Source organism: Geotrypetes seraphini, chromosome 16 (assembly GCF_902459505.1).
Source record: "Geotrypetes seraphini chromosome 16, aGeoSer1.1, whole genome shotgun sequence".
Lineage (NCBI taxonomy): Eukaryota > Metazoa > Chordata > Amphibia > Gymnophiona > Dermophiidae > Geotrypetes > Geotrypetes seraphini.
In genome coordinates this window covers 27,636,028-27,659,631 of record NC_047099.1, presented here as the reverse complement: position 1 = coordinate 27,659,631, position 23,604 = coordinate 27,636,028, and the positions used below count along the sequence as shown (strand labels likewise).

The 23,604-nt window shown below is 45.1% G+C and overlaps 1 protein-coding gene across 8 annotated transcripts in view; it reads left to right on the top strand.

The window, feature by feature from the left end:
* Window positions 1-23,604, top strand: part of UBAP2L (ubiquitin associated protein 2 like) — a 209,072-nt gene that overhangs the window by 95,116 nt on the left and 90,352 nt on the right. For all 8 annotated transcript variants that reach the window (XR_004537187.1, XM_033923051.1, XM_033923053.1 and 5 more), the window contains exons 18-20: window positions 714-858; window positions 985-1,060; window positions 17,045-17,240. Coding sequence is in view for 7 of the 8 variants with exons in the window: in XM_033923051.1 (XP_033778942.1) it covers window positions 714-858; window positions 985-1,060; window positions 17,045-17,240 (417 nt within the window). In the remaining variant the exon portion in view is untranslated. The remainder of the gene's footprint in view (window positions 1-713; window positions 859-984; window positions 1,061-17,044; window positions 17,241-23,604) is intronic.

The following is a 23,604-nucleotide window of genomic DNA, read 5'->3' as shown; positions in this document are numbered from 1 at the left end:
TGGAGAGTGCTAAAGAAGGAGAAATTAGGTTCTTACCTGCTAATTTACTTTCTTTTAGCTTCTCCAGACCAGTAGAGGTCCCCACCCTGTCTGTTGTTGTTGTTGTTGTTGGGGCTGTTTTCGCGGGCAGTTTTTGTTTTTTGCTGCGGGTTCTAGTATTTTTCTAGGGCCGGGGAGAATTAAAGAACAGCGGCTGTGGCTCGGCTGGCTTAGCTGGCGAGCTGTGGGGACATTTTCCTTCGGGTATTTCTCCTCTGCATTTTCCAACAGCATTTGGGTATGTTATTTGTTACTCCTGTTCGGAGTATTGTTTTCTTCCTGTTTTCCAGTTCTTGGTTCTGCTTGGCTATTCGGCAGACTGAGGGAAATAGAGAAGGGAGGATAGTATATACTGTCCCAAAGTTTTGTTTTCAGTCTCCACCTGCTGGTCATGATTAGATATATACCCATTCGTAAAGTTAACCTCTACTGGTCTGGAGAAGCTAAAAGAAAGTAAATTAGCAGGTAAGAACCTAATTTCTCCTTGTTGTTCATATTAATAACTATTATTTTATTCAGTTTCCTGTTGGATATCTGCTCTTGTTTGCAGTGCCCTGGCAGTTGAAAATCTTGGCCATCTGATTAACTTCTGCCATGCCAAATATTTTTTGTACTCTTGGACCCACTTGCTAGTTTCCTAGGTAACATGTGCTGTTCTTTGTATGCTCTACCAGGTTCTACGGGTCCTACAGTGAAACCTGATTCTCCCACTGCTGCCAGCATCACACCTCTTAATGACACCATTTCTACATCAACACTGCTTACCTCAGCCAGTCAGCACTCATCAGGCCTGAGTGCTCACAGTGAGGACCACAGCAGGTGAGAGTCTGAATGCCAGAAGGATACTGTGGCTGGAGGCAGTACAGCACTCCTTAATGTCATTTTAGAAGTGGAGAAAAATGGAGCCATTTCCAGAGTTTGTGTGTTTTTTTTCTCTCCTTACAGCACATTATCCATCCAGCAGAACAGCTTGCCACCTTCCTCCTCATCTGCAAGCCGGGCAGCAGGAACTGCTTTATTAGTAAGTAAAGGTACTCTTGGATCTCTCTCTCTTCCTTAAGAACATAAGAATTGCCTTACTGGGACAGACCAAAGGTCCATCAAGCCCAATATCCTTTTCCAACAGTGGCCAACCTAGGTCCCAAGTACCTAGCTAGATCCCAAGTAATAAAAAGAGATTTTATGCTGCTTATTCTAAGAATAAGCAGTGGATTTCCCCAAGCCATCTCAATAATGGCCTATGAACTTCTCTTTTAGGAAATTATCTAAACCTTTTCTAAACTCTGCTAATTCCAGTTACGAAAAGGCTGCTCTCGGTTTCTGAAGTTAATGGATACACTGGTCCATAGTTGATTTGTGGCTCCTAGAGCTATGCATGTTTTAGATTATTGCATACCTCCTATCAGTCTGAACTGTTCCAATTCAATATTGCTTCTACCTCTGACACTGTAAATCATAATGTTTTACTGTTTATATGATCAGAATTGGGACTTGCAGGTGTGGGTTTTGCATGTGGGGACTATTTTAGATTTGGGCGTTAGTGGAATGCAAGGCACAGTACAGGAGTTAACTGTGTTGGGTTCGCTGGGAAACATTGATCATAACATGATCAAATTTGAGCTGATATTGGGAGTGACGTTGCAAAAGAAATCTACTTTAGAGATATTTAATTTTTAAAAGGGCGACTATGATAAAAAGTGGAAAATGGTTAAAAAGAAGCTAAAAGGATCATTTGCAAAGGTTAGGACTGTAAACCAGGCATGGATGTTATTTAAAAATACCATGTTGGAAGCCCAGACCAGATGTATTCCACGTATTGGCAAAGGTGGAAAGAAGAGGAAACGAGAGCCAGCATGGTTAAAAGGTGAAGTGAAAGAGGCTATTAGAACCAAAAAAAATCCTTTAAAGAATGGAAAAAGTATCTGAATGAAGACAATAAGAAGAGATACAAGCACTGGCAAGTTAGATGCAAAGCATTGATAAAGACAGCTAGGAAAGAATATGAAGAGAAACTTGCAAAAGAGGCAAAAACTCATAACATTTTAAAGTACATCAGAGGCAGAAAACCTGTGAGGGAATCCATAGGAGCGTTGGATGATCAAGGAGCAAAAGGGGCGCTCAGGAAGGATAAAGGTCATAGTGAAGAGACTGAATTAATTCTTTGCTTCGGTCTTTATGGAAGAAGATGTAAGAGATCTACCCGAACCAGAAATTTTTTTCAAGGGTGGCGATGCGGAAGAACTGAAAAAAATCTCAGTGAATCTGGAAGATGTATTAAGCCAAATCGACAAATTAAAAAGTGATAAATCGCCAGGACCAGATGGTATCCCAGGGTAATAAAAGAACTCAAACATAAAATTGCTGACCTGCTGTTACTGATCTGTAACCTGTCGCTAAAATCATCTGTAGTACCTAAAGATTGGAGGGTGGCCAATGTTAACGCCAATTTTTTTTTTTTTTTTTTTTAAAGAGTTCCAGGGGAGACCCGGGAAATTACAGACTGGTAATCTTGACTTCAGTGTTGGGCAAAATGGTAGAAACAATTATAAAAAATAAAATTGTGGAGCATATAGACAAGCATGATTTAAGGCTAGATTCACTAAAGATAGCGACTCAATCGCTATTGGCTGATTCTCTGGCTGATTTTCAAACAGTGATTGATTCACTATCAAGTTTGCATGCAAATGATTTGCATGTAAACCCACTGACTCAATGCTCAGTGAAGCAAATGATTTGCATGTAAACCCACTGACTCAATGCTCAGTGAACGATTGAGACATGCGCAGAGTCCTGACAGTTGTGACAGGCGAAGCAGCCTCCTGTCATTTTGTCAGGGCTTCTGCTTTTTTTTTAATGGGACAGATGTTCTGTGTGACTTAAACACACACCATCTGTCCCATTAAAAAAGCCAACAATCACATGCCCGCCTGAGCCACCATTCCCCTGCCTGCCTGTCTGCCCGAAAGAACTGGCAGGAGGGATGCACACTCCCTCCTGCCCCCAAAGGCACCCGCCTGCTCCCTGAAAATAAAATGGCAGGAGGGATGACACTCCCTCCTGCCCACAAATATCTCCCCCCCCCCCTGAAAAAGGAGGGATGCCCACTCCCTCCTGCCACCGAAAGCTCCCACAGCCCCGGCCCCTGTACCTCTGACAGGAGCAGGAGGTACTGAAAACACCTCCTCTGGCTCCTCCCCATGACACTGGGCCTTAGGCCCCTCCCTGGTGCATCATGTGATGCACGGGGAGGGACCTAAGGCCCTGATTGGCTCAGGCACCTCAGGCTCCTCCCTTGGGAGGTGCCTGAGGCATCTGAGCCAATCAGGGACTTCCTTAGGAAGGAGCCTAAGGAAGTCCCTGATTGGCCAAATTGGAGGCAGACCTTAGGAAATTGGAAGACTGGGCATCTAAGTGGCAGATGAAATTTAATGTGGACAAATGCAAAGTGATGCATATTGGGAATAATAATCCAAATCAGGATGTTAAGGTCCACCTTGGCAGTTAGTGCCCAAGAAAAGAATTTGGGTGTCATCGTAGACAATACACTGAAGCCTTCCACCCAATATGTGGTGGCAGCCAAAAAAGCAAACAGGATGCTAGGAATTATTTTAAAAAAGGGATGGTTAACAAGACGATCGCTCCATGGTGTGATATAGCGGCACTAGAAAAGGTTCAAAGAAGAGCGACGAAGATGATAAAGGGGATGGAACTCCTTTCATATGAGGAAAGACTAAAAAGGTTAGGGCTCTTCAGCTTGGAAAAGAGACGGCTGAGGGGAGATATTGAAGTCTACAAAATCCTGAGTGGAGTAGAATGGGTACAAGTGGATCGATTTTTCACTCCGTCAAAAATTACAAAAACTAGGGGACACTCAATGAATTTACATGGAAATACTTATAAAACCAATAGGAGGAAATATTTTTTCACTCGGAGAATAGTTAAGCTCTGGAAGGTGTTGCCAGATGTTGTGGTAAGAGTGGATGGTGTAGCTGGTTTTAAGAAAGGTTTGGACAATTTCCTGGAGGAAAAGTCCATAGTCTGTTATTGAGAAAGACATGGGAGAAGCCACTGCTTACCCTGGATTGGCAGCATGGAATGTTGCTACTCCTTGGGTTTTAGCCAGGTGCTGGGGACTTGGATTGGCCACCATGAGAACAGGCTACTTGGCTTGAAGGACCATTAGTATGACCCAGTATGGCTATTCTTATAGGTTTAGCTCTTTCCTGAAGAACAGATGTTATCAGGCAGTTAAAAATGGAGAGCTTTCACAGGTTTGGACCCCTTCTTGTGGGGCTCCACAGGGATCACCTATTTCTCCATTGTTTTAAGAATGAGAGAAAAATGTTATTTTCATGCTGATGACATTTTGTCTTGATCCTTGTTAACTCAAATTTGGTTAAATTGTCAGCAATTATAAATAGGTGTATTAGAAATATTAGTACCTGGCAGAAGATAAAAACTTATGTTTCATGTTTCAATTCAAATTTGACTGCAATTCCTAATAGTTTCTTAAGTGATAAGGAAATTACTCTGAAAATGGAAAAAAAAACATCTAAGGTTTTAGGAGTAAAATTGGAGTCTTCATTACATATGGATTAATGGTTTGATGAAAAAAAAATTTTATGAACTAAAGCAAGTTCCAAATTAAAAAATTTATTAAAAATTTTGTATCCTGCAGTATTTTTGTTTGTTTATTTAATTAATTCGATTTCTATCCCGTCCTCCTAGGAGCTCAGAACGGGTTACAAGCTAACATTCACAGTATGTTACATTGGACAGTATGTTTGGCAATGCAATACAATACAGTAGCATAATGACAGGCTGGACAGTACAGTAACTTAAGGCAGCTTGGGTGGGGACATTCATAGGAAATTCCTGGGAAGGTAATACAGTAGATTGGACCAGAGGGTCACCAACTAGTGGTTGTTGGCGGGAGAGAGTTTAGAGGGGATTGTTTCTGACTGGACCTTTAGTTGAAGATAGAGGTCTTCACATTTCTTTGGAAGGTCATTAATGAGTTCTGTGATCTGATTTGTGGGGGGAGTTGGTTCCAAAGCTGTGGGATGAAGTGGTTGTAGGAGTGTTTGTGTGCGATTTCCATCAGGAGAGATCTTCCTGGGGGGAGGCACAGTCATCTCTCTGTTCTAGAGTGGAGGGGATGGGTAGGGGAGTACAGGTGTAGCTTGGAATCTTTTATGCGCTATTACAAGAGACTTGAATGTGCAGCATTTGTTGATTGGTAGCCAGTGTTCTGTGTGGAGGGCTGGGGAGATGGGGTCGTGATAGTTGAGGTTGTATAGGAGGCGGATCGCTGCATTTTGGATTTGCTAGAGGCGTTTGAGTTCCTTTTTGGCTACTCCATTAAAGATGGAGTTGCAGTAATCAATCCTAGAGAGAACATAGCTGTAGAGGAGCTGAGTTAGGTCCATTTGGAGATATAGGGTTTGATCCTTCCCAGTTGGTGGAGGTAGTAGAAGGAAGTGGAGATGTGGGTGGATAGGGACAGGTGGCCGTCCAATGTTACTCCAAGGCTACGTAGCTAGTCTGCTGCTGTTAGGGAGGTAGATTCCTATAATAATGTTGGGCGGGTGTATTTGGTGTTTTTCTTTCTGATCCATAAGAGTTCGGTATTAGTGGTGTTCAGCTGCAGTTTATTTGTCATCCAATTTTTCATGTCAGAAAGGCAAAGTTGGAGGTTGGCAATTTGGGCTGATCGGTTTTCACTTAGTGGAAGGAGTAGTTGAATGTCGTCATCATAGGAGTGGATTTTGATGATGTTTTTCTGAGCTATATTAATGACCGGTCTGATGTAGAGGTTAAATAGGAGGGGGGGGGCAGCAGAGCACCTTAGGGAACCATATTTGATAGGCTTGGGTTCTGACTTGTGTGGTCCTAGTAGGTGTGATAAAAAAAAACTTCCAAAGTGGCTTACAGTTCTAAAAATCAGAGAAAAAGGGAATGGGTATATGATTTAAAAACGATAATATGAAAGTGAGGATACGGAGTAGAACTACAAATTTGAATAGGAACGGTGGGGAGTAAAAAACATATGGTAAAGCTGTGTGTCCTCGCAAAAACCATGGAGAGGATATAGTCATGTTGTCATTAAGAGGAAGAAATATTCATGTTGTCTTTAAAAAAAAAAAAAAAAGTAGCAGAGTGAAAGCAGTTAGAGAAGGCTCCGTCTTACCTTGCAATTTCTTTCTGAAATTACCTTCCTTTTGTGAGGATTTGCAATATGCCACATACTAAGTGCAAGGGTGTTCTCCGGGTGGACTCCTCTTCACCTGGACAGTCGCTGATGGACCAGTTCCTGATGAGCTCGCCGGTTCACTCTGGAGGGGGAAATTTGCCTGCTGTTGCTTCAGCAGAAGGCGCTGCCAGGGTCTTGGGCTTAGAGATCTTATTATCCTCCCCTGCAGCTTGATTACTGCCTTATCTGGCGCACGACGACATAGGACGTGAGACGCCGAAACCACGATGAGTCCGGCGTTGCCATGCTGAGGGGGCCTCCACGTTGTCCAGGATGTCAAGTCAACATCGGGAGGAGCATTGGGAGGAGTAGAGCGATTTGGCTCCTTTGCAGTGACTCTGGAAAATATCTGGATTGTACTTCAGAGACTTGAAACTGCGGTTACAAAATCAGCCGAAGATACAACTAAAGTCGTGAATAAACTGGATGAACTTTCCAATTCAGTACAAAAGTTTCAGCTTAATACAAATGCGAAATTTGACCAAGTTAACAAGGACATTTCCTCATTACAAACTCTCTACTTCCATGGTAAAAGATACTTATGTTCCAACGAAAGATTGAACAATTGGAAAATTTTAACCGCAGGTTAAATTTATGTATTCTTAATTTTCCTAAAATTGCGTTAACTACGGGACTCGCGAGAAATGACTGTAGCCATTCAGGAAGCAGCACCAGCTCAGGTAGGAGCGCAGAAAGCTTGCTCTTTCGGCCGATACACCACTGGACCACCAGGCTATAAGTGGCATGTAAAAAGGTACGGGGGGGAGGAGTTATAGGTGATATGCTTTATTTTTGCACTCTTTGAGAACTCCAGCACTTATGTTAAAGCAGTATAAGAACTCCTGTGTTATATAGGCGCTATAAATGTGACATGCTGTGCATTTGCTTTGTATGAGAACTCCAGTTTATGTTAGAAAGGCCCTTAGTCATTAGCTGATGTGTAGCTGAGTACAGTACCAATTAGTCATTAATTGGTGTGTGGCTGAGTATTTGGTTACAACGTGGTAATAGGATGAAGAGTTCTAAATTGAAGGAAGTTAGACTTAGTTGCTGGTAGAGCATATGGAGTCGAAAAGAAAGGTCTTTAGTTTCTTACGAAATGTAGTGTAGTTAGGTTTTGTTCAGATAGCAGCATTTTGGATTAATTGTAATCTACTTTTGTGTGTTTGATGTAATTCAACGTAAAGAGAATTGCAGTAGTCAATTTGTGGAATGTACAAGGATATTTATAGTAGAGGGAAAAGAAGTGAGCATATGGATCACATATCTTTTAGACACTGATTTATGCCTTTATAGTTTAGCTGCAAAATTGCTTTACTAAGTCCAATTAGAATACTGCGACTCAAATTATTTTTGGAAAATTGAGATATTCATGCAACTCTGGTTGCCTGTCAGAGCTTGAGCGCAGTTTAAGATGTGTTGTCTATTATTTAAATCATCTGAAGGATTCTTATCTGAGAATTTATGATGATCTATTAGACTTCCAGATTTTAGTAGCATAGGTTAAAATATGGGGTATTTGTTGTTGTGTTTCCCCCTTTGCAAGAAGTCTGAGACCTGCAGTCATTTCTTGAGTTTTCTTTTTTTTTAAAATCAAACTGCAAAGATGTGGAACTTGTCAATTGAAATACATTCTCTTGGTTATATGCTTTTATCCCAGGACAAGCAGGCAGCATATTCTTAACGCATGGGTGACGTCACCGACGGAGCCCCGGTACGGACCTTTTTAACTAGAAAGTTCTAGTTGGCCGCACCGCGCATGCGCGAGTGCCTTCCCGCCCGATGGAGGAGAGCGTGGTCCCCAGTTTCTTCGTTTCCGCGGAGCGAAGAAGACGCATGTGTTTTCAACGGCCGTTGAAAAACTAATTTTTGCCTTCCCGCTCGTGTATTTTTTCACTTTTTTTCCTTTTTTCTTATCGGATTCCCTTTATTTTTGTTTTCAAAAAAAAAACTCGTTGAGTTTTCCTTATTTTTTCAGGTCGGCCCCGGCGGGGTCTGTTGCCACCATACAGGCCTCCGGGTTCGATTTTGCGGAGGCCGTGTTTCCATTCATGCCCCCTCAACTGGGTTTTAAGAAGTGCCAGTGGTGTGCACGCCCGATCTCCCTCACCGACCCACACAATTGGTGCCTCCAGTGCTTGGGTCCAGAGCATCGGGCTGACACCTGCACCCGCTGTGCTAAGCTTAAAAAGCGTACTTTGAAAAATCGGCAGATCCAGCAAAATATTTTGTTTGGTACCGGATCTGCCATGGAACCGGCTGCGACGTCGACAGCACCACAAAAGTCGGCACCGACGACATCAACATCACCGGACCCTTCCTCGGAGTCATTGGGCCCAGGTAAGCCGGCTAAGAAGCCTCCCACTTCCCTTGAGCGCCCTCCTGCCACGGTTGCGACACCGGCCCTCCCGGCACCGCACCGGCCCCGCAAATGCTCCGCTCCGATCTCGGTGAGTGCCTCATCATCGGCCTCCTCATCGCCGGAGCGTAGAGCGGACAGGGATTCTACTCCCGCTACTTCCTGGTACCCAAAAAGACGGGAGACCTCCGTCCCATTCTCGATCTCAGAGACCTCAACAAGTGTCTGGTCAAGGAGAAGTTCAGAATGCTCTCCCTTGCCACGCTTTACCCTCTTCTCTCTCAACACGACTGGCTATGTTCCCTGGACCTCAAAGAGGCCTACACTCACATCCCAATCAATCCGATTTCACGTCGCTTCCTACGGTTTCAGATACAGCACCGTCACTATCAGTACAAAGTGCTACCTTTTGGCCTCGCTTCATCGCCCAGGGTGTTCACCAAGTGCCTTATTGTGGTGGCGGCCTTCCTCAGGTCTCACAACCTCCAGGTGTTCCCCTACTTGGACGATTGGTTGGTGAAAGCACCTACGTCTCCACTTGTGCTACAAGCCACTCATCACACCATCTCTTTCCTCCATCTCCTGGGGTTCGAGATCAACTACCCCAAGTCACATCTGCTTCCCACACAGCGACTTCAGTTCATTGGAGCAGTTCTCGACACCACACTAATGAGGGCGTTTCTCCCCTCCGACCGTCAACGGACCCTGCTCCACCTCTGTCGTCAGGTGCTCCTTCATCACTCCATTCCTGCCCGACAGATGATGGTCCTCCTGGGCCACATGGCCTCGACGGTCCATGTGCTTCCTCTGGCGCGACTCCATCTCAGGACACCTCAATGGACTCTTGCCAACCAATGGTCACAGACCACGCATCTTCTTTCTCATCCCATCTCTGTGACATCGTCTCTTCAGCAATCTCTTCAATGGTGGTTGAACTCCTCAAATCTTTCCAGGGGTCTACTCTTTCATCTACCCCCTCACTCCATGATCATAACCACGGATGCCTCCCCCTATGCGTGGGGAGCTCACCTGGGAGATCTACGCACCCAGGGACTCTGGACCCCTCAGGAGCGTCAACATCACATCAATTTCCTGGAACTCAGAGCCATGTTCTATGCTCTCAAGGCCTTCCAGCACCTTCTCTGCCCTCAGGTTCTTCTCCTGTGCACAGACAATCAAGTCGCCATGTACTACATAAACAAGCAAGGCGGCACCGGATCTCGCCTCCTTTGTCAGGAGGCTCTCAGCATCTGGACCTGGGCCACGGCCCGCAATCTCTTCCTCAAGGCTGTCTATATCCAGGGCGAACAGAACTCCTTGGCCGACAATCTCAGCCGCATCCTTCAACCTCACGAGTGGACTCTGGACCCTTCAACACTCCACTCCATCTTTGCTCGCTGGGGCACTCTGCAGGTGGACCTCTTTGCAGCGCCTCACAATCATCAGCTGCCCCAGTTCTGTTCCAGACTCTTCTCTCCTCATCGTCTCACCCCAGATGCATTCCTGCTCGACTGGACGGATCGGTTACTCTATGCCTTTCCTCCACTACCTCTGATGTTGCGGACATTATCCAAACTCCGCAGGGACAGGGCCACCATGATTCTCATCGCTCCTCGGTGGCCTCGCCAACACTGGTTCTCCCTCCTGCTTCAGCTCAGCTCCAGGGAGCCCATTCCTCTTCCTGTGTTTCCTACTCTACTTACGCAGCAACGTCAGTCTCTACTGCATCCCAATCTGTCTTCGCTCCACCTGACAGCTTGGTTTCTCTCGGGCTGACCTCTCCAGAGAATCTGTCTCAGCCTGTCCGTCGCATTTTGGATGCCTCCAGGAAACCGGCCACCCTCCAATGTTACCATCAGAAGTGGACCAGGTTCTCCTCTTGGTGTCTACTGCATCATCACGATCCCACCTCATTAGCGGTGGAAACTGTACTGGACTATTTGCTCTCTCTGTCCGACGCTGGCCTCAAGTCTACCTCAATCAGAGTCCACCTCAGTGCCATCACTGCGTTTCATGAGCCTATCCTCGGAAAACCTCTCACGGCTCATCCACTGGTTTCCCGGTTCATGAGAGGCCTCTTCAATGTCAAACCACCTCTGAAGCCTCCTCCTGTCGTCTGGGACCTGAATGTGGTTTTATCAGCCCTCATGAAACCCCCTTTTGAGCCTCTTGCCACAACTTCGCTCAAACTTCTAACATGGAAGGTGCTTTTCCTCATTGCCATCACCTCTGCCAGGAGGGTTAGTGAGATGCATGCATTGGTCGCCGATCCACCGTTCACTGTTTTTCACCATGACAAGGTGGTTCTGTGTACCCATCCTAAATTCCTTCCCAAGGTGGTCTCGGCTTTTCACCTCAACCAGTCCATTGTGTTGCCTGTCTTTTTCCCTAAACCCCATTCTCTTCCTGGGGAACAGGCGTTGCACACGCTGGATTGTAAGCATGCCCTTGCATACTACCTTGACCGTACCAGGGCTCACCGCTCGTCCCCTCAGCTCTTTCTGACCTTCGATCTTAACCGTTTATGTTGTCCTGTCTCTAAACGGACGCTTTCCAAATGGCTTGCTGCCTGTATTGTGTTCTGTTATGCTCGGGCCGGTCTCTCACTGGAAGGTGCTGTCACGGCCCACAGGGTCAGAGCTATGGCTGCTTCTGTGGCTTTCCTCCGTTCCACGCCCATCGAGGAAATCTGCAAGGCTGCCACTTGGTCCTCAGTTCACACGTTCACTACTCACTACTGTCTGGATGCCTTCTCCAGACGGGATGGACACTTCGGCCAATCTGTGTTACAAAATTTATTTTCCTAATGGCCAACCATCCCTCCTCCCTCTGTTAGCTTGGAGGTCACCCATGCGTTAAGAATATGCTGCCTGCTTGTCCTGGGATAAAGCACAGTTACTTACCGTAACAGGTGTTATCCAGGGACAGCAGGCAGATATTCTTAGGACCCGCCCTCCTCCCCGGGTTGGCTTCTTAGATGGCTTATCTTAACTGGGGACCACGCTCTCCTCCATCGAGCGGGAAGGCACCCGCGCATGCGCGGTGCGGTCAACTAGAACCTTCTAGTTAAAAGTGTCCGTACCGGGGCTCCGTCGGTGACGTCACCAATGCGTTAAGAATATCTGCCTGCTGTCCCTGGATAACACCTGTTACAGTAAGTAACTGTGCTGTTTTGCTCCTCCTCTCATACCTTTGGACTGCCCTCCAACTTCCAGTTGTCTTTCTACAAGTGAGACAGTAGGAGCTAGGTTTTTCTGCTTGTGTTTATTTTTATTTAACTTTCAGTATTTTTCATGAGGGCCATTTTAGTGCTAAAATTGCTCCCACAGTGGCCATCTTGGATTTCCTGATTTGAATTTAAAAGCTTTTATCTGACTCAAAATACATAAGAACATAAGAATTGCTGCTGCTGGGTCAGACCAGTGGTCCATCATGCCCAGCAGTCCGCCCTATCTGAGACTAGCCCTACCTGTGTACGTTCCGGTTCAGCAGGAACTTGTCTAATTTCGTCTTGAATCCCTAGAGGGTGTTTTCCCCTATGACAGACTCCGGAAGAGCTTTCCAGTTTTCCACCACTCTCTGGGTGAAGAAGAACTTCCTTATGTTCGTACGGAATCTATCCCCTTTCAATTTTAGAGAGTGCCTTCTCATTCTCCCTACCTTGGAGAGGGTGAACAACCCGTCCTTATCTACTAAGTCTATTCCCTTCAGTACCTTGAATGTTTTGATCATTCTCAATCTCCTCTGCTCGAGGGAGAAGAGGCCCAGTTTCTCTAATCTTTCGCTGTATGGCAACTCCTCCAGCCCCTTAACCATCTTAGTCGCTCTTCTCTGGACTCTTTTGAATAGTACCGTGTCCTTCTTCATGTACGGTGACCAGTGCTGGACGCAGTACTCTAGGTGAGGGCGCACCATGACCCGGTACAGCGGCATGATAACCTTCTCCAATCTGTTCGTGATGCCCTTCTTTATCATTCCTTGCATTCTGTTCAGCCCCTTTCACCACCACAGCACATTGTACGGACGGCTTCATCGACTTGTCGATCAGAACTCCCAAGTCTCTTTCCTGGGAAGGCTCTCCAAGTACCGCCCCGGACATCCTGTATTCGTGCATGAGATTTTTGTTACTGACATTGGGTCATTGGAGTGGGCAGACTTGATGGGCCGTGGCCCTTATCTGCCGTCTATTTCTATGTTTCTATGTTGCAGATCTTCGCAATCCCCCTGTGTCTTTACTACTCTGAATAACTTTGTATTGTCCACAAATTTAATCACCTCACTTGTACCTATGTCCAGATCGTTTATAAAGATATTGAAGAGCACGGGTCCAAGCATCGAGCTCTGCAGCACCCCACTGGTGAGCTCTTCCAGTTCGAATATTGTCCATTTACCCCCCACTCTCTGTTTCCTTTGCTCCAGCCAGTTTTTAATCCACATGAGCATTTCACCCTCGATTCCATGGCTCGCAATTTTCCGAAGTAGTCAATCATGCGGAACCTTGCCAGATGCCTTCTGAAAATCCAGATGCCATACCTTGTTCTTTATCATCTCTCTAGACCAGCAAAGAAACTGATGGGTTATAGCTCACCTTGACCAGAAAGTGGAGAGTGAGACACAAACTTTTGGCTGTAGTGCAAGTGGGCTGTGCAGTCCCAAGTACAATCAGTCTGCTCTCAAGTCTCCAGCAGGTGGAGGTGGTAAGCCTGTGCAGTCTTCCCTGGTTTACTGTAGGGCTGTTGGATGTTGTTTAAATTGGCCTTGTTCCTGGTTGTGGTGCTGGATTGAGCTTGGGGGATTCTTTCGGGGATCCATCCAACCTCGGGGGTGCCACAGTCGATTAGTTGAGTCCCTCCCCCTACTTCCCCACCTCCCCCAGTTTTTTTTTTTTTTTTTTTTAGAGGTGCCTCAGATGTAAGCCTTACCACCAACTACGGGCAAGGCATATAGCTTTGAGAGCCAGTGGGGTCTGATCAAAGTTGTGTTGAAAAAAAAATGTCTGGATTTTTGCCTTTGGGATTATTTAAAATATGCTGAGGGAAGACCTGTTTCAGGAAATTGGACTTCTGTCAGACTTATTTGATTTTATTTATCCCAGTTTACGAATTATTTTAAATTTTATTCCATTGTTTTCACTCCCGTTGTTTTTATTTTATTAATTGAATTTCCCTGAATTCTATTGTTTACCTTAAGCGCAAGCTCACTGGGTTATATTTATTCAAATTTTTGGGATAAACTGTTCGACAAGCACGCATAATGGCCCCCACTAGCCTATGTTCCTACAATCGCATAGGACAGAACTGGTACATTGAATTCCAGACTCTACTATCTGCATTCCATGATGTGCAGGTTAAACAAGGAACTTATTATTAATATTGTAAGATTAAAGGTCACCACAATCATAGAGTGACACCCTTCTCATCTTCCACATCCGTATATTCACAAATATTACAATACAGATGCTATTGCTCTTACATTGCCTCCCATTCATTCTAGAAATAATCTCTAATCTGTATCTGTTAGTGCTTTCTCAATTCATTTTACTCTAAACCTTTAGCACTAGAAAATCCCTGAAAGCTAATATCGGATATCTAATTAGCTTACTAGGGGCAAAACATTTCCATGTTCTGTCAATTGACATGTAATGTACTCTTCATGATCTCACTATATAGTTCACAAAGCAAATTAAAAAATAAATAAACGCCACTCAATCTTAAGGTTGAGACCCTTAGGTTCCTCCAAATTCAATTGGAAAATCCATTCCTGTTCTCTGCACAGCAGAGCCTCTTCCTGTCTCCCCCTCTCCTAAATGGTGGCACATGATTTATAACCGAACACTTGAGTGTAGACAAAGGGTGTTCATATTGAAGACAATGTTGTATTAAAGGCTCATCCTCCTTTTGCATGTTAAACTACTTATATGCTCACCAAACCGCATCCAAAATGGTCTGGTGGTTTGTCCCATGTATACCTTGTCACACGGGCATTTTATTAGGTATACAACAAAGGTGCCTCAGAGAAAATGTGCATTTTGTTTGCGGATCTACAAAAATTGCACTGTGTTCAGCAGTCGAGTCACAAGTTTTACATTTACCACATTTAAGGTGACTTTGGAATTGGAACATCTGCTGAACATAAGATCTCATTGAGATTTTGATTCCTACTATAAGCAGTCCTTAAATGTTTGCATTATAGACCAGCGCTTCCATAGCACTGATGCTACTTTGACAATGTCATTCCCAAACTTTAAAACACAAGTGGGTTTCAAATAATATATATAAAAAACATATGAGAATGTGATATAAATGAGGTAGAATAGGAGGAGGAGGATGGAGGATTTTTAGCCGACGAGGATTTTTTTCCCTTTCCAGTTTGCTGGCAAAGATTAAGTTTGGCGGCAAACAGGGATCTGAGGCTTTTTCCTCCTATTAGTAGAAACATACTTGCTAGAAATTGAAAAATCATCTGCTTCAAAATGGAAAATTAATGGGTAATAGTCCCATCCATGATATTGTTGAATAAGAACAGGGTTGAGAGATATTGTGTTGGAACTGGGTTCATTCCCAATTTGGCTCCTGGGATCTCTGCGTTTCTCTCTCTCTTCTACGAGTTGATCTGGTTCATACATGGGGTTTGGAAGGTTGGGGTTTCAGCTCCCTTCAATGGAGGGTGCAGTGCACATTGGCTTCTTCTCTGTTGGTGCTTCAGGGTTTCTTTCATGTGTGGGTATGGAGGACCCCCAGGGCTGTAGACTCTTCAATATATTGTGCTTTTTGAAAAGCCAGTGCAATTGAGTCTTTCTTTCTTGATTGGCATTTGGTTTTCAAGGCACTGGGTCAGTTGAACCTACCAAAATTGCTACTGTTGGTGTTTCCTCTTTAGTGATTTCTTCAGCTTACAGAGTTTTTGAATTGCAGGTTTGGTTTTGTAGAGAGCCTTTTCTATGTTTCATTGAAGCAAGACTTTCCATTTTGTGCAGTAGTTCTTTTCTTCTGAAGATAGTGTCCTCATTTTATTAGAAACAGTCGCTCAGTCTTCCCTTGCTCAGCAGGAATGAGAGCAAGGCATTTAATTACCTTTGCATGTTGGATGTACATAGGATGTTAATCCAGTATCTAGAGATTACTCATCTCTTCCGTGATGCCAAGTTATCCACTACAATTGGTGTATGAACAACATTTATCCATTCCTCCTCAACGGGCCAATTTAGAATCTACACAGAAATCAGCATTCTTTTTTCACTTCTCCTTTATTTTATTACCAGTACGAGTATCCCTTCATAAGGAAGTTTCTTTTAATAAGTTTTTCTGCTAAAAACTCAATTTTTCTCTTTGGCTTTTGATGGTTTCCATGAACAGGAGGTTTCTCTGGGGCCATAAGGTCTGTTTTGAATCTTAGATTTTATTTTATTTTATTTTTTGGAGCTTCTGGTCTTGATGAGTGTTGGCTGTCTGTTTTTAAATGGAGTTCACTTTCAGAACTTTTATGATTTGCTTTTATTTATACCGCTTTGACCTGTTTTCTCAGAAAAAGTGATATAGAAAGTATAAACAAGCATAAACTACTTATCCTCTTTAGAGGAACAAGAAAGGTATTGGCTATGTCAAAGTCCACAATTGCTAGATAGCTTTAAAGAGACAATTTATTTAGCCCCTCTTAGCAGGAAAGCAGATTTCACAAACTTTAAAAGCTCACTCAATAAGAGGCATAACGGCCTTGTGGGTTGAATTACATTCTGTCTTTCCAGAAGGTATTTTTAAAGGGATGAATTTATACTTTTGCAAATCATTATAGGATTTATGTAGTTGCAAGATCAGATGTGGTGTTTAGAGTCTAAGGGCAGGGGTTCTAAATCCCACCCCTCTTAAGTAATTCTTTGTTAACTCCCACAAGTTCTGGTTCTGATCTGATGAAGGATAAGGAAAGAGAAATAAGTTTTATCTGCTAACTGTTTTTTTGAGTTCCACTGAACTGGTTCTGATTCTTACCCTTTGACTGCATTTACACCTAATTTTGCTTGTTCCAAGTTGCTGTTTTGAAAAGTAATACAGTTTGTGTTGCCATATGGTCATTATTGCTTTATCAAAATTGTGAAATCCCAAAACTGCAGAGTGCCCTTATAGAGAAGGGCTTTATTCTGTCTCCATCTGCTGGTTGGAGGACATAATTACAGTTTCTAGACTAGTCTAGTGAGACTCAAGGTAAGCACTGATTTTTCAAAGTCCGTATAATGAATATTTTATGCACCGTACCTAAGAGAAATGGTAGATTTTGAAAATACTGTTTTTCACAATTATTCAGAGTTTAGCTGCATGATGGAATTTTGGGTATGTAGTGTGTGTATAAAGTGATTTTCATCACAGTGCTAAGGGCTTCTGATCATTCCTTTTTGACAGCATACCAGTGCAGAAAGTGAACCTAGTCTCCATGCTTCTGCTAGCACGTTCTCCACAGCCTCCAGCACTGTACCAGCTTCCCCCACCGTCACTGTCCCTTCCAGCTTGGTCAGCAGTGTCAGTACCCTGGGTCTTGGCCTGAACAGTAACTCAACATGCACAGCTTCAACTCGCAGCTCTGTGGCAACAAGTTCAGGTAATATAAGTACTGTGGGGCACTGTTGTGGGATATTGGAGAAAAAGAGAGGCACTGCAGTCTAGTGGAGAAGTATTGGAAGATTTTCATCTTTTGTATTTTATGCTCTTTTCATAGAAAAAAGAGAAAAATGAAGGGAGTTGAGGCCATTCGGCTTTTCTAGTCTTCCATCCATGCCATTTACTACCCCTCCTTCCTTACAGATCCTAGGAACTTGTCCCAACCTCTCTTAAATTCAGTTAGTTTTAATTTCTGCTACCTTCACTGGGAGGCCGTTTCACATATTTACCACCCTTTCTGTGAAGTACTTTTCATCCTATGCACCCTCACTCCAGAGCTTCCTTTCAATTGAAAGAAACTCACTTCCTATGTATTAAATGCTACAGAGGTATTTAAACATATCTACTGTATCTCCCTTCTCTTGCCTGTCTTTCAAAGTTTACATATTGAGATCTTTGTCTATCCCCATACTCTTTATGACGAAGACCACTAACAGTTTTGGTAGCTACTCTTTGGATGAATCCATCCCATTTATATCTTTTTGAAAGGATGGTCTTCAGAATTGTATATAGTACAGTAGTACCTCGGAATCCGAACACCCCAGAACTCGAACGCTTTGGAATCCGAACTTTTTTTGTAGTAAATTTTGCCCCAGAATCCCAACTCTGCTTTGGAATCTGAACGCTCTGCACATTGTATATGTATGTTTGTGCCCCAGAATGTGGATGCTGCTTTGGAATATTTGTTAATATTTTACCTTAAAATCCAGCATATTTACTGTTAAAATTCGAGTTTGTGGGACCCAGGAAAGGATTAATCCAGTTTCTATTATTTTCAATGGAAAAAATTGTCTTGGAACTTGAACAGTATTCTGGACCAGATTAAGTTCGGATTCCAAGGCATCACTGTATTCTCACCCAAGAGTTATACAAGAGCATCTTCACTTCCTTTTTCTAACTGGCCATTCCTCTTCCTGTTCACCTAAGGATCCTTCTTGCTTTCACCAAGGACTTTTCTACCTGTTTGGCTACTTTAGGATCATCACGTATGGTCACACCCAGGTCCCTCTCCTCTTTTGTGTACAAAAGTTTTTCGCCCCCTAAACTGTACCATTCCCTCAGGTTTTTGCAGCCCAAATGTATGATTCTGCATTTTTGTAAGCATTAAATTGTAGCTGCCAAATTCCAGACCATTTTTCTCATGTTATCCATGACATCAGTGGTGCAGATTTTGGTTTCATCTGCAAAGATGTTGAAGGGCTCTCTGGTGAGGTTTGCAGTATTGCTTACAAAAATGTTTAAAAATGAAAAAATGCAAATCCTTGTCCAAGAACTGAACCTGCAGCACACCACTAGTAACACCCCTTTGCTCAGAGTGATCTGTTTGCCTTCCACTCAACCAGTTCCTTTATTCTTTACTTTTTACTTGCTAAACTTCTAATACTAACAAAAGCAGAACTAGACAATTTACAGGCGAAAACATTTTTAGGTAGAAAGGAAATACAATTTGCCAGATAGGGAAGGACATCAGTTACTTTAGCGACCATACTGAAGACACTCTGTTTATTAGTATTGTATGTGGAACTGTGTCAAAAGCTTTGCTAAAATCTAAGTACACCATATCTAGTGCTCTTCTTTGATCCAACTCTCTGGTCAGCTAGTCAAATTAGATTTGTCTGACCAGACCACAAAAATATATTATTTATTTTACAAAGCATAAATATAACGCAATGCAAAATCATCACACATGCATGCTCATTCATTCCACAAACTCATTATAGAAAAACTATACCTTCATTCTGTGACCATAAGCATACATTTTTACACAGGAGACTCTTATTAATAAAAAATACAAGAGAGGGGAAAAACCCCTATCACAGTCTTGTCAAAACTGTCCCCAGTGGTCACTCTCAACAAACGAAAATGAACAGCACTCCATAGAGAAAGATCAGTCTTTACTGTTAGGTAAACTGCTCACAGATTCATTGAATCTACATAATCAAACCTTGGATAGCGAGTAACGTGGTTTGCGAGTGTTTTGGAAGAGGAGCAAGACATGTTAGTAAATTTTAACTCGATAAACGAGCGTTGTCTTGCAGTACGAGCACGTCTATGTGCGTCACATCGTACCCATAGTTTAAGCGTGCACATCTTAAGCTGAGTGTGGCTGAACGTAATGAAAGCATCACGCCCAATTTACCTGTAGTTCAAGCATGCACTACATAATGCTCCCTGCGGCTTTGCCCCCTTCTACTTCTTTTACGTTCCTTCCTCCTCCTCCCTCATGCAAGCGCCGTGGGTGGCTTGGGACGAAGACTTGTGATCTGAGGACCTGGCAGATTTCAGTGAGGACCTGGCCTCTTGAGGGGACCGCCAGGATCCTCTTGAGGGGACGTCCGCTGGTAGCGGGCCTCATTTTTTCCAACTATCAGCGAGGAGGCGTCTGTGGTGCGCCTTTTTCACAAAGACGAGCTCCCATTTTTGATTCAGCAGGTCTCCTCGGTTTTAAGTTTTGAGGAGACGCCACCTGAGACCCTCTTCTTTGGGGGATCCACCCGGCGTCCTGCTCTTTTCCTATGCATCAGGACATTCGGGATATAGTTCTGGAGCAGTGGAATACGCCAGAGGAGCCATTTCAGTTTTCACGCTCCATGGCTTGTTTGTATCTCTTCCCGGAGGTGAATAGGGCTACTTTGAAGGACGCCAGTGGTAGATGCAGTGGTCTCAGTTATTTCAAAGTGGCATACTGTGCCCGTAGAGGGCAGTTCTGCCTTACGTGATTCTGAGGAGCGTAAATTGGAGGCTCTCCTTAAACAGAATTTTAATGTCTCTGCCTTGGGAGTCCAGGTGGCTATTTATGGGGGGGCTCGTGGCTCGCGCCATGTTCGGTGGGCCGAGTGTATTCTGACGATTGGTCCTTGGTAAATCAAGAGGTCATGAAGATTGAAATGGCGGCCTTTTTCCTCTCCGACGCCCTCTATGACTTGGTACAATCCTCTGCCAAGTTTATGGCTTTTGGGGTGGCCGTGTGTTGTACCTTGTGGCTGCGCACTTGGTTGATGGATGCAGCATCCAAGACTAAACTCACAAAATTTCCTTTTCAGGGGTCTTTTTTGTTTGGAGAGGATTTAGATAAGTTGGTTCAGACTTTGACAGACTGTAAGGTGCCTCACCTGCCTGAGGATAGTGCCTGTCAGGCAGTTAGAGGAGGTACTGCTAGGGGTCGTCTGCGGGATTTCCGCAGATTTCGCACTGGCCGTGGGGCTGCTACCTTCCCATCTTCTGGGTTTTCCTGGGGCGTTTCTTTTACCACATGCAAGTCCTTTCAGGGAGCCCATGGGGGGGGAGGGGGCTGGAAATCCCCCCGCTGCTTCCCTTGCAACCCATCCTGCCCAATGACTCCTTGTCGGCACCCCCTCTGGCTCCGGTGGGTGGCCGGCTGCGAGAATTTTCTCACAAATGGTCAGAGATCATATACGATCGGTGGGTCTCGGAGGTCTAAAGTTTGCCCATTCCTTGCCAGATCATTTTCTAGCTTCTCCTTGTCACGCCAAGTGGAAGAAGCAGGCTTTTCACCAAACCCTTCAAAGATTGCTAGATCTCAGATCTGTGGTTCCAGTGCCCCCTCAGGAGTTGGGCACTGGCAGGTACTCAATTTACTTTGTGGTGCCCAAGAAAGAGGAGACTTTCCGGCCCATCTTAGATTTGAAGGGGGTCAACAGGGCTCTGAGTTCTGTCCTTTCGTATGGAGACACTGCGATCGGTGATTCTGGCGGTTTAGCTGGGGGAGTATCTAACCTCTCTTGACCTGACAGAGGCCTACAAGCACATTCCAATCCTGACCTCTTATCAGTGCTTCCTTCATTTTGCGATCTTGGGCCAGCACTTTCAGTTCTGTGCGCTCCCTTTTGGTCTGGCCACAGCTCCCTAGAACATTCACCAAGGTTATGGTGTTCATCACAGCAGCCTTGCGGACAGAGGGCATTTTGGTGCATCCTTACCTGGACGACTGGTTGATTAACGTGAAATCCTTCCAGGAGAGCACCCGGGTCACAGCTTGGGTGGTGGAGTTCCTGCAGTCGCTGGGATGGGTTGTTAACCTTGCTAAGAGCCGGTTGGCCCCCCTCGTAGCGCCTGGAGTATCTTGGGGTGGAGTTCAACACCTCCTTGGGGAAGGTCTTCTTCCCAGAGGCCCGGGTAAGCAAATTACACATTCGAATTTGCCTGCTTATGGCATCCCGGTGTCCTCGGGTGCAGGATTTCTTCCAAGTTTTGGGGTCAATGGCAGCTTCCCTCAACGTGGTGAGGTAGGCTCAGGCCCAGATGTGTCCTTTTCAGTATGCCCTGCTTCGGAGGTGGTTGCCCCAGACCCTTAGTCTAGATTACCCTGTTCCTCTGAGGGGCGTTGCTCGTTCCAGTCTTAGTTGGTGGCTCCAGACCTCCCACAGTGGATGGTGCTTCTCACGGATGCAAGTCTTCTCGGTTGAGGAGCTCAGTGTCTAGGTCACTCAGCTCAGGGCACCTGGTCCACAGAGAAGGCGACCTAGTCTATCAGTGTTCTGGAGACCAGAGCCATCCGTCTGGCGCTGTTATCCTTTCACTCTTTCTTGACGGGCAAATCGGTCCAGGTTCTGTTGGACAGTGCCACAGCGGAGGCCTATGTCAATCATTAGGGGGGCACCAAGAGCACTCGGGTGGCGCAGGAGGCAGCTCTGCTCATGCTCTGGGCAGAGTCTCACCTTCAGGACATCTCGGCCTCCCACATAGCTGAAGTGGAGAATGTTCAAGAGGATTTCCTCATTTGTTACAAGTTAGATCCTGGAGAGTGGTGTCTAAGCCACGTGGCCTTTCAGTTGATAGTGCAGTCTTGGGGTCAGCCCCTGATGCACCTTATGGCCACAGGAGTCAATGCCAAAACTCCCCGCTTCTTCATTTGTCGCAGAAACAGTCTGGCCGAAGGTCTGGATGCTCTGGTTAATTAATCCATGGCTAACGGAGGGGCTGTTGTATATGTTCCCTCTCTGGCCATTAGTGGGCAGAGTTCTTCTCCGCATAGTTCGACATCCGGGCCTTGTGGTTCTGGTGGCTCCGGATTGGCCCAGGTGACCGCGGTATGCAGATCTGGTGAGGCATCTGGTGTGGGATCCTCTTCCTCTGTCTGTTTTGTACGATCATCTGACTCTGGGCCCCATTCCCATATTCGATCCGAGTCCCTTTTGTCTTACGGCTTGGCTCTTAAAAGGACTCGCCTAGATAAGAAGGGGCATTCAGATAAAGTGATCTCCACTTTCTTGGGGTCCCTCAGACTTTCCACTTCTCGGGCTTATGTGTGAGTTTGGCGTATATTTGAGGAGTGGTGTATGGTGCAAGGAGTGGTCACTTTTCGCACTTCTCTGCCTAACATCTTAGAGTTCTTGCAGGATGGCCTAGACAGGGACCTGGCTGGGCCTTCTCTCCGGGTTCAGCTTGCGGCCCATTCAGCCTTTCGTGGGTTATTACGGGGTCAGTGTCTGACTGCCATTCCTGATGCCGTTTGCTTCTTGTGGGCGGCCAAGTTGCTCAAGCCTCCCGTGCGATCGTCCATTCCCTCTTTGGATTTGAATCTAGTCCTGTCTGGGCTTGTGCACCCTCCATTTGAGCCTTTGGGTGCCTGCTCGTTGAAGGATCTTACTCTTAAGGAGGTCTTCTTGGTGGCTATTACTTCTGCTAGATCTCTTGTTGGTCACCCTTCCTCGAGTTTTCTAGGGAGCAGATAGTGTTGAGGCATGTTCCTTCCTTTCTGCCAAAGGTAGTTTCTCCTTTTCATGTCAGTCAGTCAGTGGTCCTCCAGGTCCTGGGTAGTCGGGCAGGTTCTTCTGAGCAGAAACAGTTGCGCAAATTGGATGTTTAGCGGGTCCTTTGTGCCTACTTGCGCAGGACCCAGGATATCAGATCATCTTTTTGTCCTTCTAGCGGGTACTCGTAGGGGGGATGGCACTTCTAAGGCTACCGTTGCTCGCTGGATCAAGGAGACTATTGCTTCCGCTTAACTTCTTCAGAAAAAGACTGTTCCGGAATTTCTCAAGGCTCATTCTACTCGGGGTCAGCCAACTTCTTGAGCTGAGTGCCTCCTGGGATATTTGTAAGGCGGCAGTCTCGTCTTCTCTATATTCCTTTGTCAGACGTTCAGGTGCGTCGGGACGCGATGTTTGGTGAGCGTGTTCTAGTGTCGGCCCTTTGGGGTTCCCACCCATGATGGGGACTGCTATGGTACGTCCCGCTTGTAAAATTAACCCCATGCTGGTCTGGAGAGTTGCTAAAGAAGGAGAAATTAGGTTCTTACTGCTAATTTACATTCTTTTAGCCTCTTCAGACCAGCATAGGAC